This window comes from Osmerus mordax, chromosome 3 (assembly GCF_038355195.1).
Source record: "Osmerus mordax isolate fOsmMor3 chromosome 3, fOsmMor3.pri, whole genome shotgun sequence".
NCBI lineage: Eukaryota > Metazoa > Chordata > Actinopteri > Osmeriformes > Osmeridae > Osmerus > Osmerus mordax.
The window spans coordinates 16,041,509-16,059,196 of NC_090052.1; the positions used below are offsets into that span (position 1 = coordinate 16,041,509).

The 17,688-nt window shown below is 41.7% G+C and overlaps 1 protein-coding gene across 1 annotated transcript; it reads right to left on the bottom strand.

Annotated features, from left to right (window-relative positions):
* Positions 1–260: 260 nt before the first annotated feature.
* shisa9b (shisa family member 9b) lies at positions 261–16,903 on the bottom strand. The gene is made up of 5 exons (XM_067233579.1): positions 16,401–16,903; positions 15,513–15,600; positions 6,088–6,112; positions 3,160–3,315; positions 261–667 (listed from the first exon to the last, which is right to left on the bottom strand). Exons 1-5 carry the CDS (start codon positions 16,901–16,903, stop codon positions 261–263), a joined length of 1,179 nt encoding a protein of 392 aa, XP_067089680.1.
* Between the last annotated feature and the right edge of the window lie 785 nt (positions 16,904–17,688).

Sequence of the window (17,688 nt, forward strand, 5' to 3'; positions counted from 1 at the left end):
TGATTATTTAAATAACCCTTTGAGGTGTGAAGCGCTGTATTTTTCTGTTGTCACTCTCACCTTTCTGCAGGACTTTCATACATGGCAATCACATGCAGAGTCACGCACAAAGACACACTTGACTCCCTAAAAAGAGGGTCAGAGTCAAGCACTGCAATTCTTCTTCCGCCTCTTGACCAACCCCTCGGTTTTGTGTCTGTTATTTGCCCTGCTCCCTGTCTTGCAGCTGCGATTCTAGTGGTAGGGGTAGTTGGGGCCCATCACACAGTCACTTCTGTCTTGCTGTTGGTGACAAAGTAGGGTTGCGGGGGCAGATAGTGCTGGCTGCGCAGGGTGTGCATCTCGTTCACCTGCTCCATGGTGCAGTGTTTCTTAGGGTCATAGGTCTGCCGCCGCCCCAGGGTCTCTGTGTCGTCCCAGCCCTTAAACATGCCTGAGGCGCCCATGGTGTTGGAGCTGTAGGCCAGGGTGTGGGAGGTGTGGGAGCTGTGGGTCTTGTTGCTTTTGGACTTGTGTCCGTTCTGCTTGAGGGAGGGCTGCGGCGGGGGGCTGTAAGGGTTGCTGGGCTCAGGCTCCACACGGACCGGCTGCATGGGGAGGCTGCCCTTGGCCGTCATCTCCACCATGTGCCGCCGGTTGGTGTAGAAGTTCTCATTTGACTTCTCCGCTGGAAGGCACAAACACCACAAAAGGGAACAGAACGATTAGCAAACCGAGAAAGTTCAATATCTTATGCCAGCCTTGCTTTATAGTTAACATATATAGGTCATGTTGTGATTATTAACACATGATTGTCATGCCGGTGCAGATTAATTCCGCCATGAGAATTGTGGTGGAGATGTTGAAAAACAAACAATCCCAATATGCCCTTTGCGAATGTATTGTCTCAAAATACTTACCTGATAGACATTATTTATGATTAGGGACAAAGATTAATCTGACTGGCAAGATGTGGGTTGGCAATTTTAATGGGTAAAAACTGCCAGGGTTTTTAAATAGTTTGGTGGTGTTAATTATCAGCACAATTAAATGTTGCCAAAGCTGTATTGAATGTCATCATGCCTGAGTATGCCTGTAATAAAAAAAAAAAAAAGTTTTATCTACCTATTATCATCTGGGAACATGCTGGTTCTGACTGTCAGAGGATGTGGACAGGCCTGTGTGCACACATCTATTGTATATGCAAATATGGTGTCATTCATGTCTCCAACACAGCCCCGACATGAAAACAAAATAAAGTGCTAATTGGTGGCGAGCACACCATGTTCCAATGTAAATCCCCATCATTTCACTGTGACATTTCCCATTTCTTTTTAATTGAATGTCCTACAGGTGACCTTTAATAGGCTCTGCCCCCAGCTGGTAGGTGCTGGGGTTGCTTTTGTGCTCTGGATCAAAGGCCATGATGCAGCAGACACATCTGAGATGAGGGGAGTGGACGAGGGAGCCGTGTCTCCTCAGAACAAGCTCCTTTCATACAGCCGATGAAGCAGACTTGCAGACTAAAACACACCAGAGAGACAGGGACATCACAGTGGCTCACCAGGCAGAACCCAAACAGTTTAGTTGAGTTAAGCTTCCTCAGGCTGTCTCCCAGTCCCCAGTCCCACGTCACCTCCATCTCTACCGCTCTCCTTTTCTCTGCCTCTCCATCTCTTAATAGATAAGATTTTCCCCTGTCTTTATTTTCGTTTTACCCTAATGATCGGTCTACTTGACGGTTCTTGAGTGAATTAGCATCAGCTGCATCTGAATGTCACACAGTGTCTGCTGTTCCACATGCAGAATCCTCTGCTTGATCAGGGCTGCAAATCGCACTCTGACAGCTGTCATCTCTCTGAAGCTTTTTACTGGCTGTGCCTTTAATTGGATGAGACGGAATCCATAAAAGTATATCTGTTTCAGCTCCCTGCTAAAGACTATCAAATGTTTCCATCAATGCTTTTAGACCCATCAAAGACAGTCAGTTTCTGATGCCGGTCTTGAATTCTGTTAATCACACCATATATCATATGCTCTGACTTACTCATGCCTCTTGAACTGTGTTCATGGTGTGTCGGCAAACCAGCTTTGTTTGAAGGTCCATTGGTATCAAACATGGAAATATAAATAAATTAGTATGCTTCTTTTGAAAATGTTGTACATTTCTGTTTATTATAGGATAGTGTAGTTCCGGTACTTACTGTACGGTAGTTCTACCATACATCATGCTCAATAACTTCAAGCATTGAATAAAATACCTCCCAACCCGTAAGATGGGTGAGAGTGAAGGTAGAACAAAGGTCATCATTTCATTATACTATTGTCCGTTTTAACTTGATGATACTAAATGGAATTACTTGCTAAAGCGATGTGCCAAATCTATTGAATATGTCTGTTACAAATACAGAACTAAGATCTTATTAAATCACTGAGGCACCAAGAAGGGGAGTCTTAAACATTTATGATGAGATTGTAAGTTGCAATTATAAGATCTAAAAACTTCTTACAGAAATGATTACATAATCACAGTAAAACCATTTCACCAACAGCACCATTATGGATGGCAGTTCGTGGTCAATACTTATTTGATGTGAGCGGCCCTGGGTGATAAATTATAAATCAATAGCCATTGTGCAAAACATTTAAGGTTATTTTCTTTCTTGTCTGACAAGGTAATCAATTCTAATTTCGAATACTTTATTTACACACAGCTAACATTTCTGTGAAAAGCTCTTTTCCCAAGCCTTGCTTTAAACAGAAAGTGTCACATAAACACTGTCTTTCAGTAAACAAGCATTTGCATGCTAAGATTGAGATGGAAAGTGGAGATGAGGCAAAATAATAATTATAGCTGGCAGAACATATCTCTAGTGCTTCGTGTGCTTTACTCCAATTCAGATGTGAGAGATGTGCATTGTGTTAATTAGCTCACATTTAATCATGTAATTTGTCTGTGATTACATGGGACTTCCACACTTCAGGAGCACACGTTCTCTCTCCAAACTCTGTTCACAGTACTGTATCACACTACTTGTCTTTGAAATTGTGAGAAAATGGAAGCTATTGAGCCAGCAATATTCCCCTTCCACGAAACGTTTTTTGTTTTGTTTTACATACCGTTTCTGGAATAGGACATATAAACATTGACAAGCCTTAAAATAAGCATCAGTCTCTCACCAACAGCCTTTAGGGAGGCATATTTGTTGATCTCCTTGCCAGGTTGCTGTTGCTCATAGGGGTGGTTGAGCTGTCCAATGGGAGGGTAAGGGTGTGGTGGGGTTAAGCCTGCCATCATAGCTGATCCTGAGCCCACACTGTTCATCTGGTTGCTCTCTGCAGGAAGACACAAAAAGAAAACATAAGAACCCATGGCCAGCGATACTGTATCGGTATCTCTCGGACATACTTCATGCACAGCAGTAGAAGCTTGGTACACTTTTATGTTCTTTGTAACATTTGCTAGTTTGTGTGCATAAAGTACTCTAACTGCATGAAGTCGCTCACCATCATCATGAAACATGTATAGATGTTATACATATATATATAGATAGATAGATATATAGATGTAGATATACATATAGATGTAGATCAATGGGAGTACAATTACAGACCAAAATCCAACCACCAATGGCAGTGCATATTTGTGAATTAAAACAACAGTTTTTACTCACGCTGTAACAGTACAACACTTTTTGTGAGTCTAGAAAGTCTAGAAACTGGAGAAAGTATCCAATGAAAGCTGGAGGAGGTGAGCCCTGACAGTACCATGTCTGTGTGGGTGCTTACTGACCCATCACCCAAACTTTAGTTTTCTCTGCTAAGGGCATCTCTTCATGTCCACCCCAGGATACAAATCATTAACCATGGATCGCTCGGAGTGCTAGCCAGTTCCAACTGCGCTAATCCCCCTCCAATCCAATTTCTTTTGAACTGGTTTCCTCCAAACAAGCTCCTGCTGATATAACGTCCAATATCCCTGATGGAAATGAGCCTGGTGGATGGATGGAAACGAACAATGTTAATTGTTCCAGCTTCTTGGTTGCGTCACTCTCCCAGTGGCTGGCTGTCTCTGGGGACCCAGCTGGGGAAAGTCAGGACTGCTCTTTGTAAAACTGTACTAATCCAACAGAAGACATCTGCTTAATTGAGGGGTGCACAGAACCAGGGTAAATTGACTGGCCCCCTGCCTGCTGGCATGACAGAGCAGCCAGATGTCCCAAGCATCATTTTCCACTGCCCTGATAGCACTGGGAGGTCAGGAGAGCACGCCCACACACAGGTGGCCATTCGGGGGATGCTCTGTGCATCACCACCTTAACAAACAAAGCAGAAATGTCCTTCCCATCATGGCTGTGCTGGTTGGTGAAATCCACACAACCCAAAAGTCATGTTTATTAGGCAACTCATGTCACAGCACATTACTGACATTTAGTTGACGTTCAGTTTTCTTCACACATAGTAAATACCAGCTTCTGTACCAGCTAAGTGACTCCAAATGAGAATGGTGACAGATGAGGATGTCCCCTCAAGCATGTGATGCTGTACAAGTCAACATCTCTTCCTCCTTTTCTCTCCCTGGTATCCAAAAGCTGCAATGAGCACCAACCATAAGCCCTTGGGAGAGCACAGTTGTTATAACACAACATGGGTGCCATAGCTTGGCTTGGCATACTGAGCTGGCATAGTTAACCTCCAAAGTTCCAAATGGTTAGTCGGACAGTGGTATAAATTATGGACTTTGGCAGCAATTATGTTATACTGGCAGCAAGCTTTGTGAGGATTACTCTTTTTGTAAAAGCAGAGTTTACTAATGGTAAAACATGATACATGATTGATCTTACGTATGGTAATTTGTTTAATTGATAACACAGATCATTTCAGAATAATGATGGCAATCATGTAATTGACAACTAAATGTTTTTGCACATATATTATTCGACAAGCACACTATTTAAAATCCATGTCATAACCACAAGCAGTCTGGGATAATTGTCAACAAGAAGACTAATGAACCACTAATGACTTGTTTTTCAAGGCAACAGGTCATAATTTTTTGCAGACATGTTGACTCTTCCACAGCCTAGCAGAGGAGGGGAGAGGGAGAGGAAAAAGGCCCATCCTGTTTACTTCTGCCCCAAATGTTACTGGGCAGTATACTTAATTGGATTGACTTACTTTCAACAAAACTTGTCATCATGCACTTGCTACAGTACAGTTCACACTGACAATATAATGTCAGACAGACAATGCTTTGACTTCCTAATCTCCTTCGAGCGTTATGATACCAAAATGTTTGGTAACAAATAAACATCTAATCAGACAGATAGTGTGTGTAGCAGCAACACCTTAATCACGTCACACTCCACATCGCTAAAGGTCAGTGGTGTGTTTAACGTTGCAAGTATCTCATCCAGACACTTAGGTATCTCGTCACACAGCTACTGCTGCTGAGGTTGTTTGTTTTGGATTGAGGACAATGGGCTGAGAAGACAAACAACACTTGATGCATGGGGGACGGGACGGGGGGACGACATTGCATCAAAAACACTTATGCCAAATTGAATGAAACATTCTCAAACTGGTCTAGGTTAGCAGAGACCATGTGTCATGGAAGACATGTCAACTATCAAGGAAATGCCACCCGAGCTTTTATTCTCCTCATCTTCCCCTGGTAGACCCTTTGTGTGGAAGTTAGTCATCTTTTTCTTGACAGCTACTTAATGAATATGTCAGCTCTAGTTATGCCTGTTTCCTGCCAGGTGACACAGAAGGACCTGACGGGTCTCTCTAATCCTGAGGAACATGGTCATCACTGGATATACTTTTTCCGAAGGCTGGCAAGACTTGTATTGGAAGTATTATGGACAAATGAAAAACACACATACGGCCAGTATTGCAGCACATTCATTCAAATGGCACCTGGAGGGTTCTACTGTAACCCAAAACCCCCCACTGGTAATAGTTTTCTTGATGTACAAGAAATGTCAATTGGTGTCCCATTCATGCTAACTGAGCAGGGAATCTGCTGGGAGTCAGGTGGCTGAGCGGTTAGGGAATCGGGCTAGTAATCCGAAGGTTGCCAGTTCGATTCCCGGTCATGCCAACTGACGTTGTGTCCTTGGGCAAGGCACTTCACCCTACTTGCCTCGGGGGATAAGAGCGTCTGCTAAATGACTAAATGTGAAATGTGAATCTATGTGAAGAATCATCCATCAGTTTCGTGAAATATATAGATCATACCAGCAAAAGTGACTGACATTGCTAATCAGAAAACCCTGCTGAGAAATTCTTGTGAAATACAGCATTAAAGAAACACATTTCCCAAGGAAACCCACTGGTCCCTGAGGATTCTCTGCTATTGGGAATAATTCAGGATGGAACAAGGGAAGAAGGGAAGCAGAAAGTCAAGCTAGACCCAAAGAGACCCTGACATGAATTAATGATTATTTTTGGACCCCTTTTTCTCAAGGAAAGTTTATTCCTTGAAAATGCCAGGGGAAATAGGAGACCATGTCAATGCAACTACAATAGATTTGACTTTAAAGGGGGGACTGATCTGTTTTGAAAGGGGAAACTGGGCGTGTTTATTTTCTTTAGCAGTATAATTAATGAAAGAGGAGACTATGCACTGAGATGGAAAGTGGGAGGATGGCAGAGAGAAATCAAGGTCAGGGACAGGAGGTGTGAACCAAACAGAAAACAACTGCCAGAACAACTTCAAAAGGACTCATCTCTTGTGCAGATTTTTTAATTTTTGGGGGTAAGTTTGCTTTTCTAAAGAATCAACTTTTAGTTGTTGGGAGACCACTATTCCTTGGTGGAGCATCTCCTTGATAAAAACAGATAATTAATACAGAAATTAGGCTAATTAGGACCTCTTTTCCCACTGGTCAAAAGGGAACTTTCAGTTCTGTGCTAATTACTTAAGAAAGTACCATGCAATTATCTATGTTGTCCCATGAAAAAGCATAGAGGGATTGACGTGGAGGGGCAGAGTGAAAGCTGTAAGGGCCTTTTCATTCCATTGTTCACCTGAATTACCCACATCCTGGGAATAATGGCCAATCATTGTGAAGTATAATCATGCGGACAGCAAAAGATTAGACAAAAGACTGAAGTGTCCATTCCATAGAGAGTTTCACTCCCGTTCTCTTAGCATGAATACCTTGTTGTGATGTATAAAATCATGTGTGTTGCAACCAGGATCAAAAGCTACTTCTGCGATGTATCTCATAAGAACAGAAGCATTGTTCTATCTCTCTCATTGAAGGGGTACAGTATACTAATTTGTGTTTCGTTATCTGCATTTTTCATGTCTGAATATAATGCACAAAACCTGACTCTTAAGCTTCACCATAGTGTTTCAAGAATTACATATATCCCTTAATTCAACCTTGTCACATTTGCAGGTGAAGAGATATTGTGAAAACTTGTTGTAAGGTTAAATACTTAAAGGTTGTTGCAGAGAGTATGCGAGTCAACACTACAGACATAGATACCTCCCCAGGACTCATTAAACATTAACGGGTGTATTTTGGGAGCAGGCTGCCCCAAAGGAACAGTACTATGAGAAGGACACTCTTGTTTATAGGTTACTTTTCAAATGGGAATGATAATGATCACTTAACTCCTATTCTTCTAGATGCCTGTTGATGAAGTTGCTATAGATGCTGAGTTTTTTACAGTTGTTCCCACTCTAGGATATATCCTTTGAGCACAGGTCGGTCAAATACATGTCATAATATTGTATGGATAGTTAAAGCAAGTGAAATACATCTAGACACCTTCTTTAGATGTCATACTGACATCCTTAGAGTGTCAGTTCTGGTCTGGTGAAATCCAGTAAAATCCAAAACTCTTAAATCACACTTGGGTACCAGAATTGTATATCAGGTTATGTGAAATGTTTGATGAGAACAAAGATAATATGTACATAATAGTAACATGACGCAGTGCCCAAAATCTAACCTTAATACATAATCTGACTGACATTGTGTGCCATTTTGGGAGTAGATTAGAATACAGGCGCCTCCATCACCAACATCTCCAATCATGAATGTAGTTTCATTTGCTGTAGATTGAGTAATTATCCGTAGTTCGCTTTTCAAATCCAATGTTTGATGGCAGGGGTGTCTAAACATACTGTATATGCGTTGAACAGAGCAATGCAGAGGAATAGATCTAGGCCACAGACAGTGGGATCCAATCAGAGAAGTTAAGCTCTTGCTGTGCGATAATAACTGCAGATATAGCCTGATTTCTGCCTTTGTACCTCACCTGTGCTCATTACCTTACTCCTTACTCTGCCCATGTACATGAGCTTCCCCAAGTGTTATTGAGGACAACATTTCATTTAGTAAATGCTTATGCTCATGGCTTGATTGACTAAATGGGTGAGTGGGTTTGACTTCAAGTGCATTTTCACATCTATTACCTTGTGCTTGATGCATGACATCTAGCAAATGTACATCCCAGCACTGCATACTTTATGAATAAATTTACACTATTACATTGTGTCCTTTGTGCTTAGTAATTAACGTTGACATTCACCTATGCTAAGTGTACATTAACAGGATGATACTGCTTTTATGACTTATTCATGGTGACCTCATATTGTGCACTTTAGGAACTGATAATTTAACATTTGGGGGAAAAGGGAATGCACCACATAACGATTTGCAACAACATGTTAAATATGCATAAACCATTTACCATTCAATGCATTAAGATCTGTGGACTTTGTGTTGGTGGGAGCTACTTAATGCCACACAAGTTGGTGGGGTTGTGTAATAAAATGGTGCTCTTAATATGTCTAGTTGTGTCAGAGGTGCCAGAGCTTGGAGATTCCATGTATTCCATGCATTTTCGGAAGCAAATGTTGCTTGCTCTCTGCAGAAAACGGTGTCTACGATTATTAAAGCAAACTGCTATTATATATTTAAGTGTTTTCAAAGTGCTTGAGCTTCTTATTAAAGACAAATGCAATTACTTGAGGCAGTGCTTTATTTCTTTCCATGCTGTGGGAGTAATCAATTATAATGTGCTATAAATAGTGCTAATCAGCATCTGATAGTTTGACCAATTCATTCACATTGAGCATTTTCAATACATACATTTTCAGCTGATTTTAGACAATTTGACCCTAGGAGAAAGTATAACTCAAATATGTTATAGGTAAAAGTATTATAATAATAACTATAATAGGTATTGAAACATATGCATTGATACAATGAACATAAAACAATACACTCCTTTACACAAATGTGTGTAATAATAGTGTTTTTGTATACTATGTGATATCTTTAGCTTTTTTTCATCATAGTAGGTCACACATATATAGCTCCACTTGTCACCAAGGGATTGCATGGCTAGCCGTTGCGAGTTGGCAGCCAGAGCAGACTTTGTTCTCGCCCGGCTGACTGCCTGGAGAGTAAAAGAGCCCAGGCTGCCACAGGTGCCCTTTGCTCAAACAGGGAGGCCTGAAGGAAAGGAACATGACAGTGTGGGTGGCCAAGATAGCCCTGCAGCACACGAGCTGCCCGCCACCCTAAGGAGAGAGCGAAGCAGAACGCAGCCATGTCTGAGGGGAATGTGTCATCTGTGATGGGTAACGTGTCAGAGAGAGGGGGAGAGAGAGAGAGAGAGAGAGAGAGAGAGAGAGAGAGAGAGAGAGAGAGAGAGAGAGAGAGAGAGAGAGCGAGAGCGAGAGATAGAGAGAGCGAGAGAGTGAGAGATAGAGAGAGAGAGAAAGAGAGAGAGCTCCGTCTGGACCATCTCACTCAGTGTCAGCTAGACAACACAACCCCTGGCTCACAGCACCCAGTTCAGCTCTGGCACGGTTACACCTGATGGTGCCAGACATGACAAACAGGCACAGCATTGTGCCCTGTGGCCGTGTCCGTCCATCCAAATTCACCCCTGCCAACCTATCCCGGAACCTTGCCCCAGAGCCAGCAACATAAAAAACAAGGAAAACCTGCCACAGCGAGAAATGTTCCTTTTCAGTGCTGCTTTTGAAGTGTGAATTTCAGAGAATCCCTCAGACATATCCCTGCGAACACTACAGTATGAAGGAAATACAAAACATTGCCTCAAGTACATCTATTCCCAAGGCTTTCCTCTGAAAGGTCCAAACTCTGTACTGTACACCGGTGCATTGCGTACTGTAGGCAGTACAGTGTACTGTACAGACTGCACATCATAATTCAAGCCTGAGAAAATGCAATTTTTCATTGAAAAGCCAAATAGAGAGACCAAGCCCCAAGTAAAGGTGACATGTTGGACTATTTTACAATTTTTACAAACTATTACAAAGCCACCTTTTACCATCTGTTCAAACCTACTGATGTGACCCTCAGAACTACAGCAGCTGGGAATTCATTTACAGACAGCTCACTAAGACAAGCATGAGTAACATTGCTGCCATTTCTTTAACGTATTGCAACGTCTGTTATGTACGGTTAACAGCAATAATGTTACTTAAATGTAATGTCTTGTTTCCCTTACTTACATTATCATGATTAAAGTCAAGTCCATACCATGATGTCTTACATTGCAAAAAAGACAGCAAAAAGACTAGACCTAATGTGGGCGAAAGCATGAATCAAGCTATTCTGTCGCAACCTAATGTAACACTTGCATGTATAATGTAATAACGGGGAATGTTGAGTGTTCTAAAAGTATCCTCACACCAGTTTTTTTGTGTTTTGTGTCTTTGATATTGCAGTTAATGAACATCACAATACCAATGAAAAAGACATCATGCCACAGTCATCAGTGACGACTGGTACCACCAGTCGTCACTTCTGAAACGAAAACATCGCCACATCCAATGCAACCCAAAACCTCAAAGCTTTCTTAGAAGGTTCTGGCCTAGTGTCCAAATACCTTCATTTAAAGCATGAGTGAAGAAAGATTCTCTTTGTCTCACTGGTATTATTATGATCTTGACAAATCTTCCATGTAACCATTCAATCAATGGCAGATTAGTCTGCTCAGTTTCATTCTTATTCTTACTGTACGGCAGTTGAAATGTAATAAGGGATTATAAAGATCTCGTTGATGGGATCTTCAGACATAACCAAACATTACAACTGGGGAGGTTGAACATGTCATGTTGTCATATTGCACAAGACTGCAGTGGATTTGGAATTCATGACCATCTTTTTAAGCCTACAGAAAGGCACACTGGGACCATGTGGTTAAGCTTTGCATATCATGTGTCAATATGTCTGTGGTCAAAAGGGTTGTGCAATATGTCCCCCCTGTACTGTGAAGATGTTCATGTGTGATTTTATCTTCTGTGGAACTCCAAGATGGAGTCCAGAACAGATTTCCATACGGGGACATTAAATGATATCTTATCTTTTCTTACGTGATGATCCAGGGATTCAAGCGCTTACTTTCACCAAGTTAAAGTTTGCTTTGAGTATTGCTTTCTAATAACCAGTATATATGGAGTGGAGGAGATGCTCTGTAGACAACAGTGCTGGGGCTGCAGTTGCCTGGCTCAGAGACTCTGATTTACACAACCACCTACCTGTCAACATGTCGGCTCAGCTAGTAATGAACTGATAATTATTCCAGGAGGGGGCGCGGTAGAAAAGAGAGGTCTCCGTTTAAAGAATGATTAATTATTCGCCTGTCACGGCAGCGCCAAGACATCACCTAAATTCATTAAACAGAATGATAATTTCAGCAGAAGGAGAAATATTCTGGTCGTGAGAGGTGCACTGACAGGGTAGCGTAATCATCTGGAATGAACCAAGACAGGCACAGCGCGGCACAGCCGTGCCCAAATTTCTTCACGCGATTCACAAGTTCTTCATACTCTCTACCGCTTTCACACCAGGAAACAGGGTTTGACTCTGTCATTTAATGTATTTATTTTTTGTATCTGTATTGTATCTGTTGATGCATTGTATTATGTCTGTGGGTTTTGATGTTGGGTGTTTTTTCAATTTCAAACAATCCGACAATAAACCTGAACTGGGGCCTTCCCGGTACCATGTAGGCTAAAGCCTTACTGCAGCCATGGCACTTTGCTGCATATCCTCCCCTCTCTCTCCTTGCCTTTCTTGTCGTAATTCACCACAAGCTTTCCATTAAAGCATGAAAAATGCCCCCAAAATAAGGCTAAACTGAATATTTGGAACCTTAACTTCTTTATACTGAGTCTTCAACCCAGTGTTACAGTGTTGTTGGTGTTCCTACACCATGTTGTTCATGTTGTGGTAGAATGTTTATTTGCAAGTTTTGCAAGCTAGTGCTGTTGATTAGTTAAAGTCTACTTGAGAAAGGGTCTTTAGGTTTGTTATCCGGCATCTGGCTGGCTTTTCACTCAAGTCTACTTCACATTGTGTACAAATACGTTGCGAGTAATAACCAAGAAAGGTATGCATTTTTGTCAGACTGTAATATCATTACGCTGTATGGTAAATACACCTGTGTGGTGTTACATTTCATGTACAGAAGCTGAGCAGTGTCTGACCCAAGTTTAATCAACATATGGACCTGCACCGCCTCCACAGGTCAGTTAGGAATTCACTGAAGTAAGGCATTTCATTCGTAACCTACAGCAGTTTCCTATGTTGATTCGACAAGAAGCATTGCAGGGTTAAAGTTCCATTTAAAGTAGACATTCCCTCTGTAAAGTGCAATCTAAAGTTGAAGAGGGCTGTGGGGGGAGAACAATTGTCAGCACAATTGTGTGAGATCTCCATGGAAACAGCCATGCAAAGGACACATCCTATATAGACATTGTTAGAACTGCAAAATTATGCAGGGTCTTAGTTGCCTCAGTGGGGAAATTAATACACAGTCAAATGTCATGCATTCTGCCACAGCATGTTTAAGAGCCCGTCTGTATCCAACAACCTGGATTGACTACCAATACCTGTCTTTCCAAGGAGATGCCATGCGAAAAGGTACTGATCAGTGTAAATTGTATTTAAATGTGCCTTCACTTTCAGTGAAAAGTAATGTGAGCTTTGATCCAACTTGCTAGTCCTAGATGGTAGAAACAGTTCTTATGTATTTCAAATGGATATCTTGATGTTATTCACGTAATCATGATGATCATGTGAGCCTCTAAAAACATTTTCTGACAAGATAATGCCATGTTCTCTGTATATAAAAATTATGAGAACATGGAAATAAATTAACACAAAACTGTCTCATGTGTCAGTCTTAGTGTAGGTGATTCCATTTACATAATGTACCATTGGAAAGACTGGTCTACCAGAAGCTGAGGAGTTAATGTGCTTGTTTTACATCTGTGGTAATGGGATTTATTTTACAGGTGTAATCCTGTACATGTCAGAGTGGTGATATCCCAGAAGGTCTCTTGATGTTAAATTAGACTACTTTTGAGAATCTTTACTGGAGGACAGAATTTCATTTTTGTTTTCTGCAGCATTTTAAGAACAGCAGTGTTTGGTTTGTTTACCTATTTCAATGGCTAATAGGGCACAGAAGTCTGGCTGATGGTGTGCCTCACAACCTTGTGACTTTACCTCAGTACCATGTAGCTTCAGTATTGCTTTGGCCCTGTGTAAGGGGGTCAAAAGGCTGAGCGGTTAGGGAGTCGGGCTATTAATCAGAAGGTTGCCGGTTCGATTCCCGGCGTGCCATGATGTTGTGTCCTTGGGCAAGGCACTTCACCCTAGTTGCCTTGGGGAGAATGTCCCTGTACTTACTGTAAGTCGCTCTGGATAAGAGCGTCTGCTAAATGACTAAATGTAAAATGTGTAACCTGACTCAAAACAATAACACAGTACTACATTGTGCTTTACGTAGCTGCCATCATTCAGATTTCACTCACAAAGCACTTTTAACTCCTGTGATGTCAATGCATCTCACCCCCCCCCCCCCCCCCCCACACACACAGACACCATTTTCCATTAAATGGCCCAGCTCCCTACAGTCTCACACTGCACTCTCCCTGTTATTCTTCCTTGGCGCGCAAGGAGACAGCTCTTTAGCAGCACAACACCTGTGTGTCAACGGCACCCTCTCAAGAACAGTGACTGCACTATCTGGCGCTGCAAACAAAGATTATCCATTCCCTCTCTTGTAAAAACAACCTATTTCTCCACGAGACAACTCAACAGTGGGAAATGAGATAAGAAAAATCTATTCACACACCATGAGGAAAAAAAAAAATTTCTGTTAAGGTTAACAAAACCTTATTCATCAAGCAGATCAATAGACATGCATTACTTCTCTGACTGTGATTCTGATGCTCAAAGTCTTTACACAATTCTCAGCACAAGCTATATAATTATTGTATGCAAACACTTATGAAGACATCAAGCTTTGATCACGACCAGCGTGGGCATCTGTATAGATCTACTGTGTGTAGTAGCAGACACAAACAATCCCAAAAAAGTGAATGCCACAATAGACAATTAAAAAACCTTCAGCCCACTGAATAACACATCATTTTGTACACTGGCACATTGGCACATTATGTTGTGAAAAGTAGACCGCTGACAAGGGCTGAGATTACCTGAAAACTAGCTTCTTGTGCACCCACTGTAATCCACAGGGCTCTTTTGTGCTCAAGTGTGGAAGTTTCCCACTTTAGTATGGAAACAAAAGCCAGTGCGTTCATGCTAACAGCCTTGTAACAGAGCAGGTCAGTCGCCTTTTTTAACACAAAGGTCTTGAGTCGAGCAAATCTCTAACAGCTATATAAAATCCCAATTTAACATGTCACCTTGCAATGCAGAAATATCAATGTCAAACTAGGACAGGAGAAAAAGACCAGTCCTTTGTTTACTGTATATCAACACGTGTCGGTAACAAGCGGACATGCAATCCATTGGAAAACCAACCTCATCAATGTGTGTAGCGTGTGGGTTTTTTGAGCAGGAAAAAAGAGGGGGGAGAGTCTCAGAGCAAGACAAAGAGATGGGTGAAGCAGAGAGATACTGTAGAAAGAGAGACAGAGAGCGGGTGGAGGGGGGATAGTGAAAAATTTTGTAGTGGGAGATAGAGAATGGTGAAATTGTTATGTTAGTATTAGTCAGAAGCAGTCGATGAGGATAATTATCACAGTATGTTAAGTGATTACTGAGGACATGAGTAATTGCTTCACCAACCCACAGGACTTTCCAAAATGGACTTTCTTTCACAAGTTTCTCTTGTCTGAAACACCTAAATCAGGCTAGCAAAGTGATGTGTGAATTTCACATCTGCTTTGCTCCAATGACAAAGGCTGATCTGATTCAGTGGTGCGTTCAATCGACTGTATGAACATAAATACAGAGATGTGCCTTACAGGATATGAATTAAAAGGACTGGATACGATTTGATGATGAATGTTTTATTGTGTGATGGGACAAGGTTGGGTTGGTTATTTTGATTCACAATCTCAAAACCTTACTTTGGCTTTAGATTCCAGCCCTCAACAGAAATAAGCTCCTAAACAATTGTATTTTTTCAAATATAGAATTGTATGTAATTCAATATGAATGAAGATAATAGACTGCACACTTACGTTGATTAGTGATTTGTGGTCTGCTGACTTGCATGGTGTCATAGTGCTGGCCATGTACTCCAATGCCTTCTGAGTGTTCTCCTGGAGCAGGCTGGCGCATCACCTGGGCAAGAGCTCTGAGGAAACATTGCTTTCTCAGTGACATCCTCTCCACACCATGGTCCTCTCCACTACTCCCAATATAAGAACTCGACTAATACTGTATCCATGGGAAGACTGTACTGTAGTTCAAGGGTTATGTTTCCACAAACTCCAGTTCTGATCATTAATGCTTACTCCAAAGAGTGTTTTAAACGTACACTACAGTAACAGATAAATGTGCTGCATCAAGTCAATAGGCTCACCTACTGAAATTCAAACTGCATCAAAATAAATGGAGAAGCAGGGTAAGCTGGGTGTGAGACTGAAAAGAAATGTAGACAAATGTAGACAGCTAATTTCAATGACCAGTTTATAATGAAAACAGGGAAATGTAGGGCAACGAGATTATCAAACCCCCAACCGATTTCTTTAAGGAAATGTGGCTATTACTCGTACTAGTTGGTTGCAACATGGTCGAGAGTACCAAGACACAATACAATGGTATTAGTCTACACTTAATTAAAAACATAAGTAGGCCTATTAATTAAAATAAATACTATGTAATAATGTAGAGGGGTGGTCTAGGATTAATCGTATTATTGAATTTAACCTTGAAATTGATTTATTAAAATGATTAAATGAACTCAAATCAGGAAACATTACATTTAATTGAAAGCCTTTTTGTCATTTTTCTACGTATTTTCAGTGCTGCACCACATGGTCTTTTTGACTTTACACTTAATATTATTTCATTTTTGCATTCCATGTCTTCTGACTGCATCACCAGTGTGCTCAGTGCTTCTTTGTAATTACTTGTCGCCTAAATGTATAGTACCTGGACATGTTTTCTCTGTGTGGTCGGTGCGCCTTCTCTAGTCCTAATTTCGTGAAGATCCCAACGAGTGCCATAATAGCCACGACACCACATACTATATACACAATCAAATTAGTCTTATCCTTAGTGGGGTCGTGTGCAGGGTCGTTCCTTTTGGGTGGGGGTTTGCCGGTCTTCAGCCACTGTGGAGTGTCGTAATTTTTGCAGGTGGTTTGGTCTAGCCGCGAGATTTTGTATTCGCAGCAGAATCTAAAGCCACAGGTCCCGCAGCAGTACAGGTAACTGCCCGTGGTGCAGTTGAAGGGAGGGTCCCACTGACCCATAACGTCGTAGTAACCGCTGCACCTGCCTTCTTTGTGTGGGACTTCAGCGATGCTATTCTCCACATCTTTCGAGTCGTTGACCATAACAATCCCGTCAAGTTTCTGCCCTGGCTCCCCCTCCGCGTTGCACACAAGAACTTTCACCAAAAAGTAACCGAGTAACAACCCCGCGCTTTTCATCATGTGCCTCCCTTTTTCTCCACTGTAGCCAAACGACAGAAGACTACCAAGTCTCATAAAAAGCCTGAGTACATAATCCAAAGAGGTGAGAAACAGCCATCCACAAAACAATCATGACTGTCTAACACTACTCGTGTTATTTCTTCTAAAACAGTCAATTAAGACCTTAAACCGACTGTAATTGGTTCTAAGCGAATAAAGGCTTCTTGCTTCAGGTATCTACAATAGTTTTGAGCTCATGGTTCTACGCTGCGCCACTAACATTCTCCGTTGATAGTCGGAACCTATATTGGTCGTTCACTCAAGGCAGTGGGGAAAGAACGTACGAGGAGAGTGAGTGAGAGAGTGGGAAAGAGGACGAAGAAGACACTTGTGTGGGAGAGAGCGTGTGTGTGAGAGAGAGAGAGAGATAGAGAGAGAGAGAGAGAGAGAGAGAGAGAGAGAGAGAGAGAGACAGAGAGAGAGAGAGAGAGAGAGAGAGAGAGAGAGAGAGAGAGAGAGAGAGAGAGAGAGAGAGAGAGAGAGAAGCCGATTGCCTGGGGACACGTTTTCAAAACATTATTCTCAATTATCCCAATGAGCATTTGCAACGAATAATGCAATGTAACAATTAATGTAGCGTAGATTGCACTTTTTGATCAAGAACAGATCGCCCATTTAATAGTTTACGGGACTGAGTTACATTCATAATGAGAACTGAAGCCTCTGAGCCAAATAACAGTTGCTCTGGCAGTCTTAATTGCCCTGGCAATCTTGATGAAGCCAGCAGCCTATGGATGCAGTGG

What these genes read in the sequence shown, in the direction of transcription:
- shisa9b (XM_067233579.1), bottom strand. Translation starts at nt 16,903, where the DNA reads ATGAAAAGCGCGGGGTTGTTACTCGGTTACTTTTTGGTGAAAGTTCTT. An exon ending in CACAGAGAAAACATGTCCAG is followed by an intron (nt 15,601 to 16,400) that starts GTACTATACATT and finishes ATGTTTCCTCAG; the next exon opens with AGCTCTTGCCCAGGTGATGC. An exon ending in TGCCTCCCTAAAGGCTGTTG is followed by an intron (nt 668 to 3,159) that starts GTGAGAGACTGA and finishes TGTGCCTTCCAG; the next exon opens with CGGAGAAGTCAAATGAGAAC.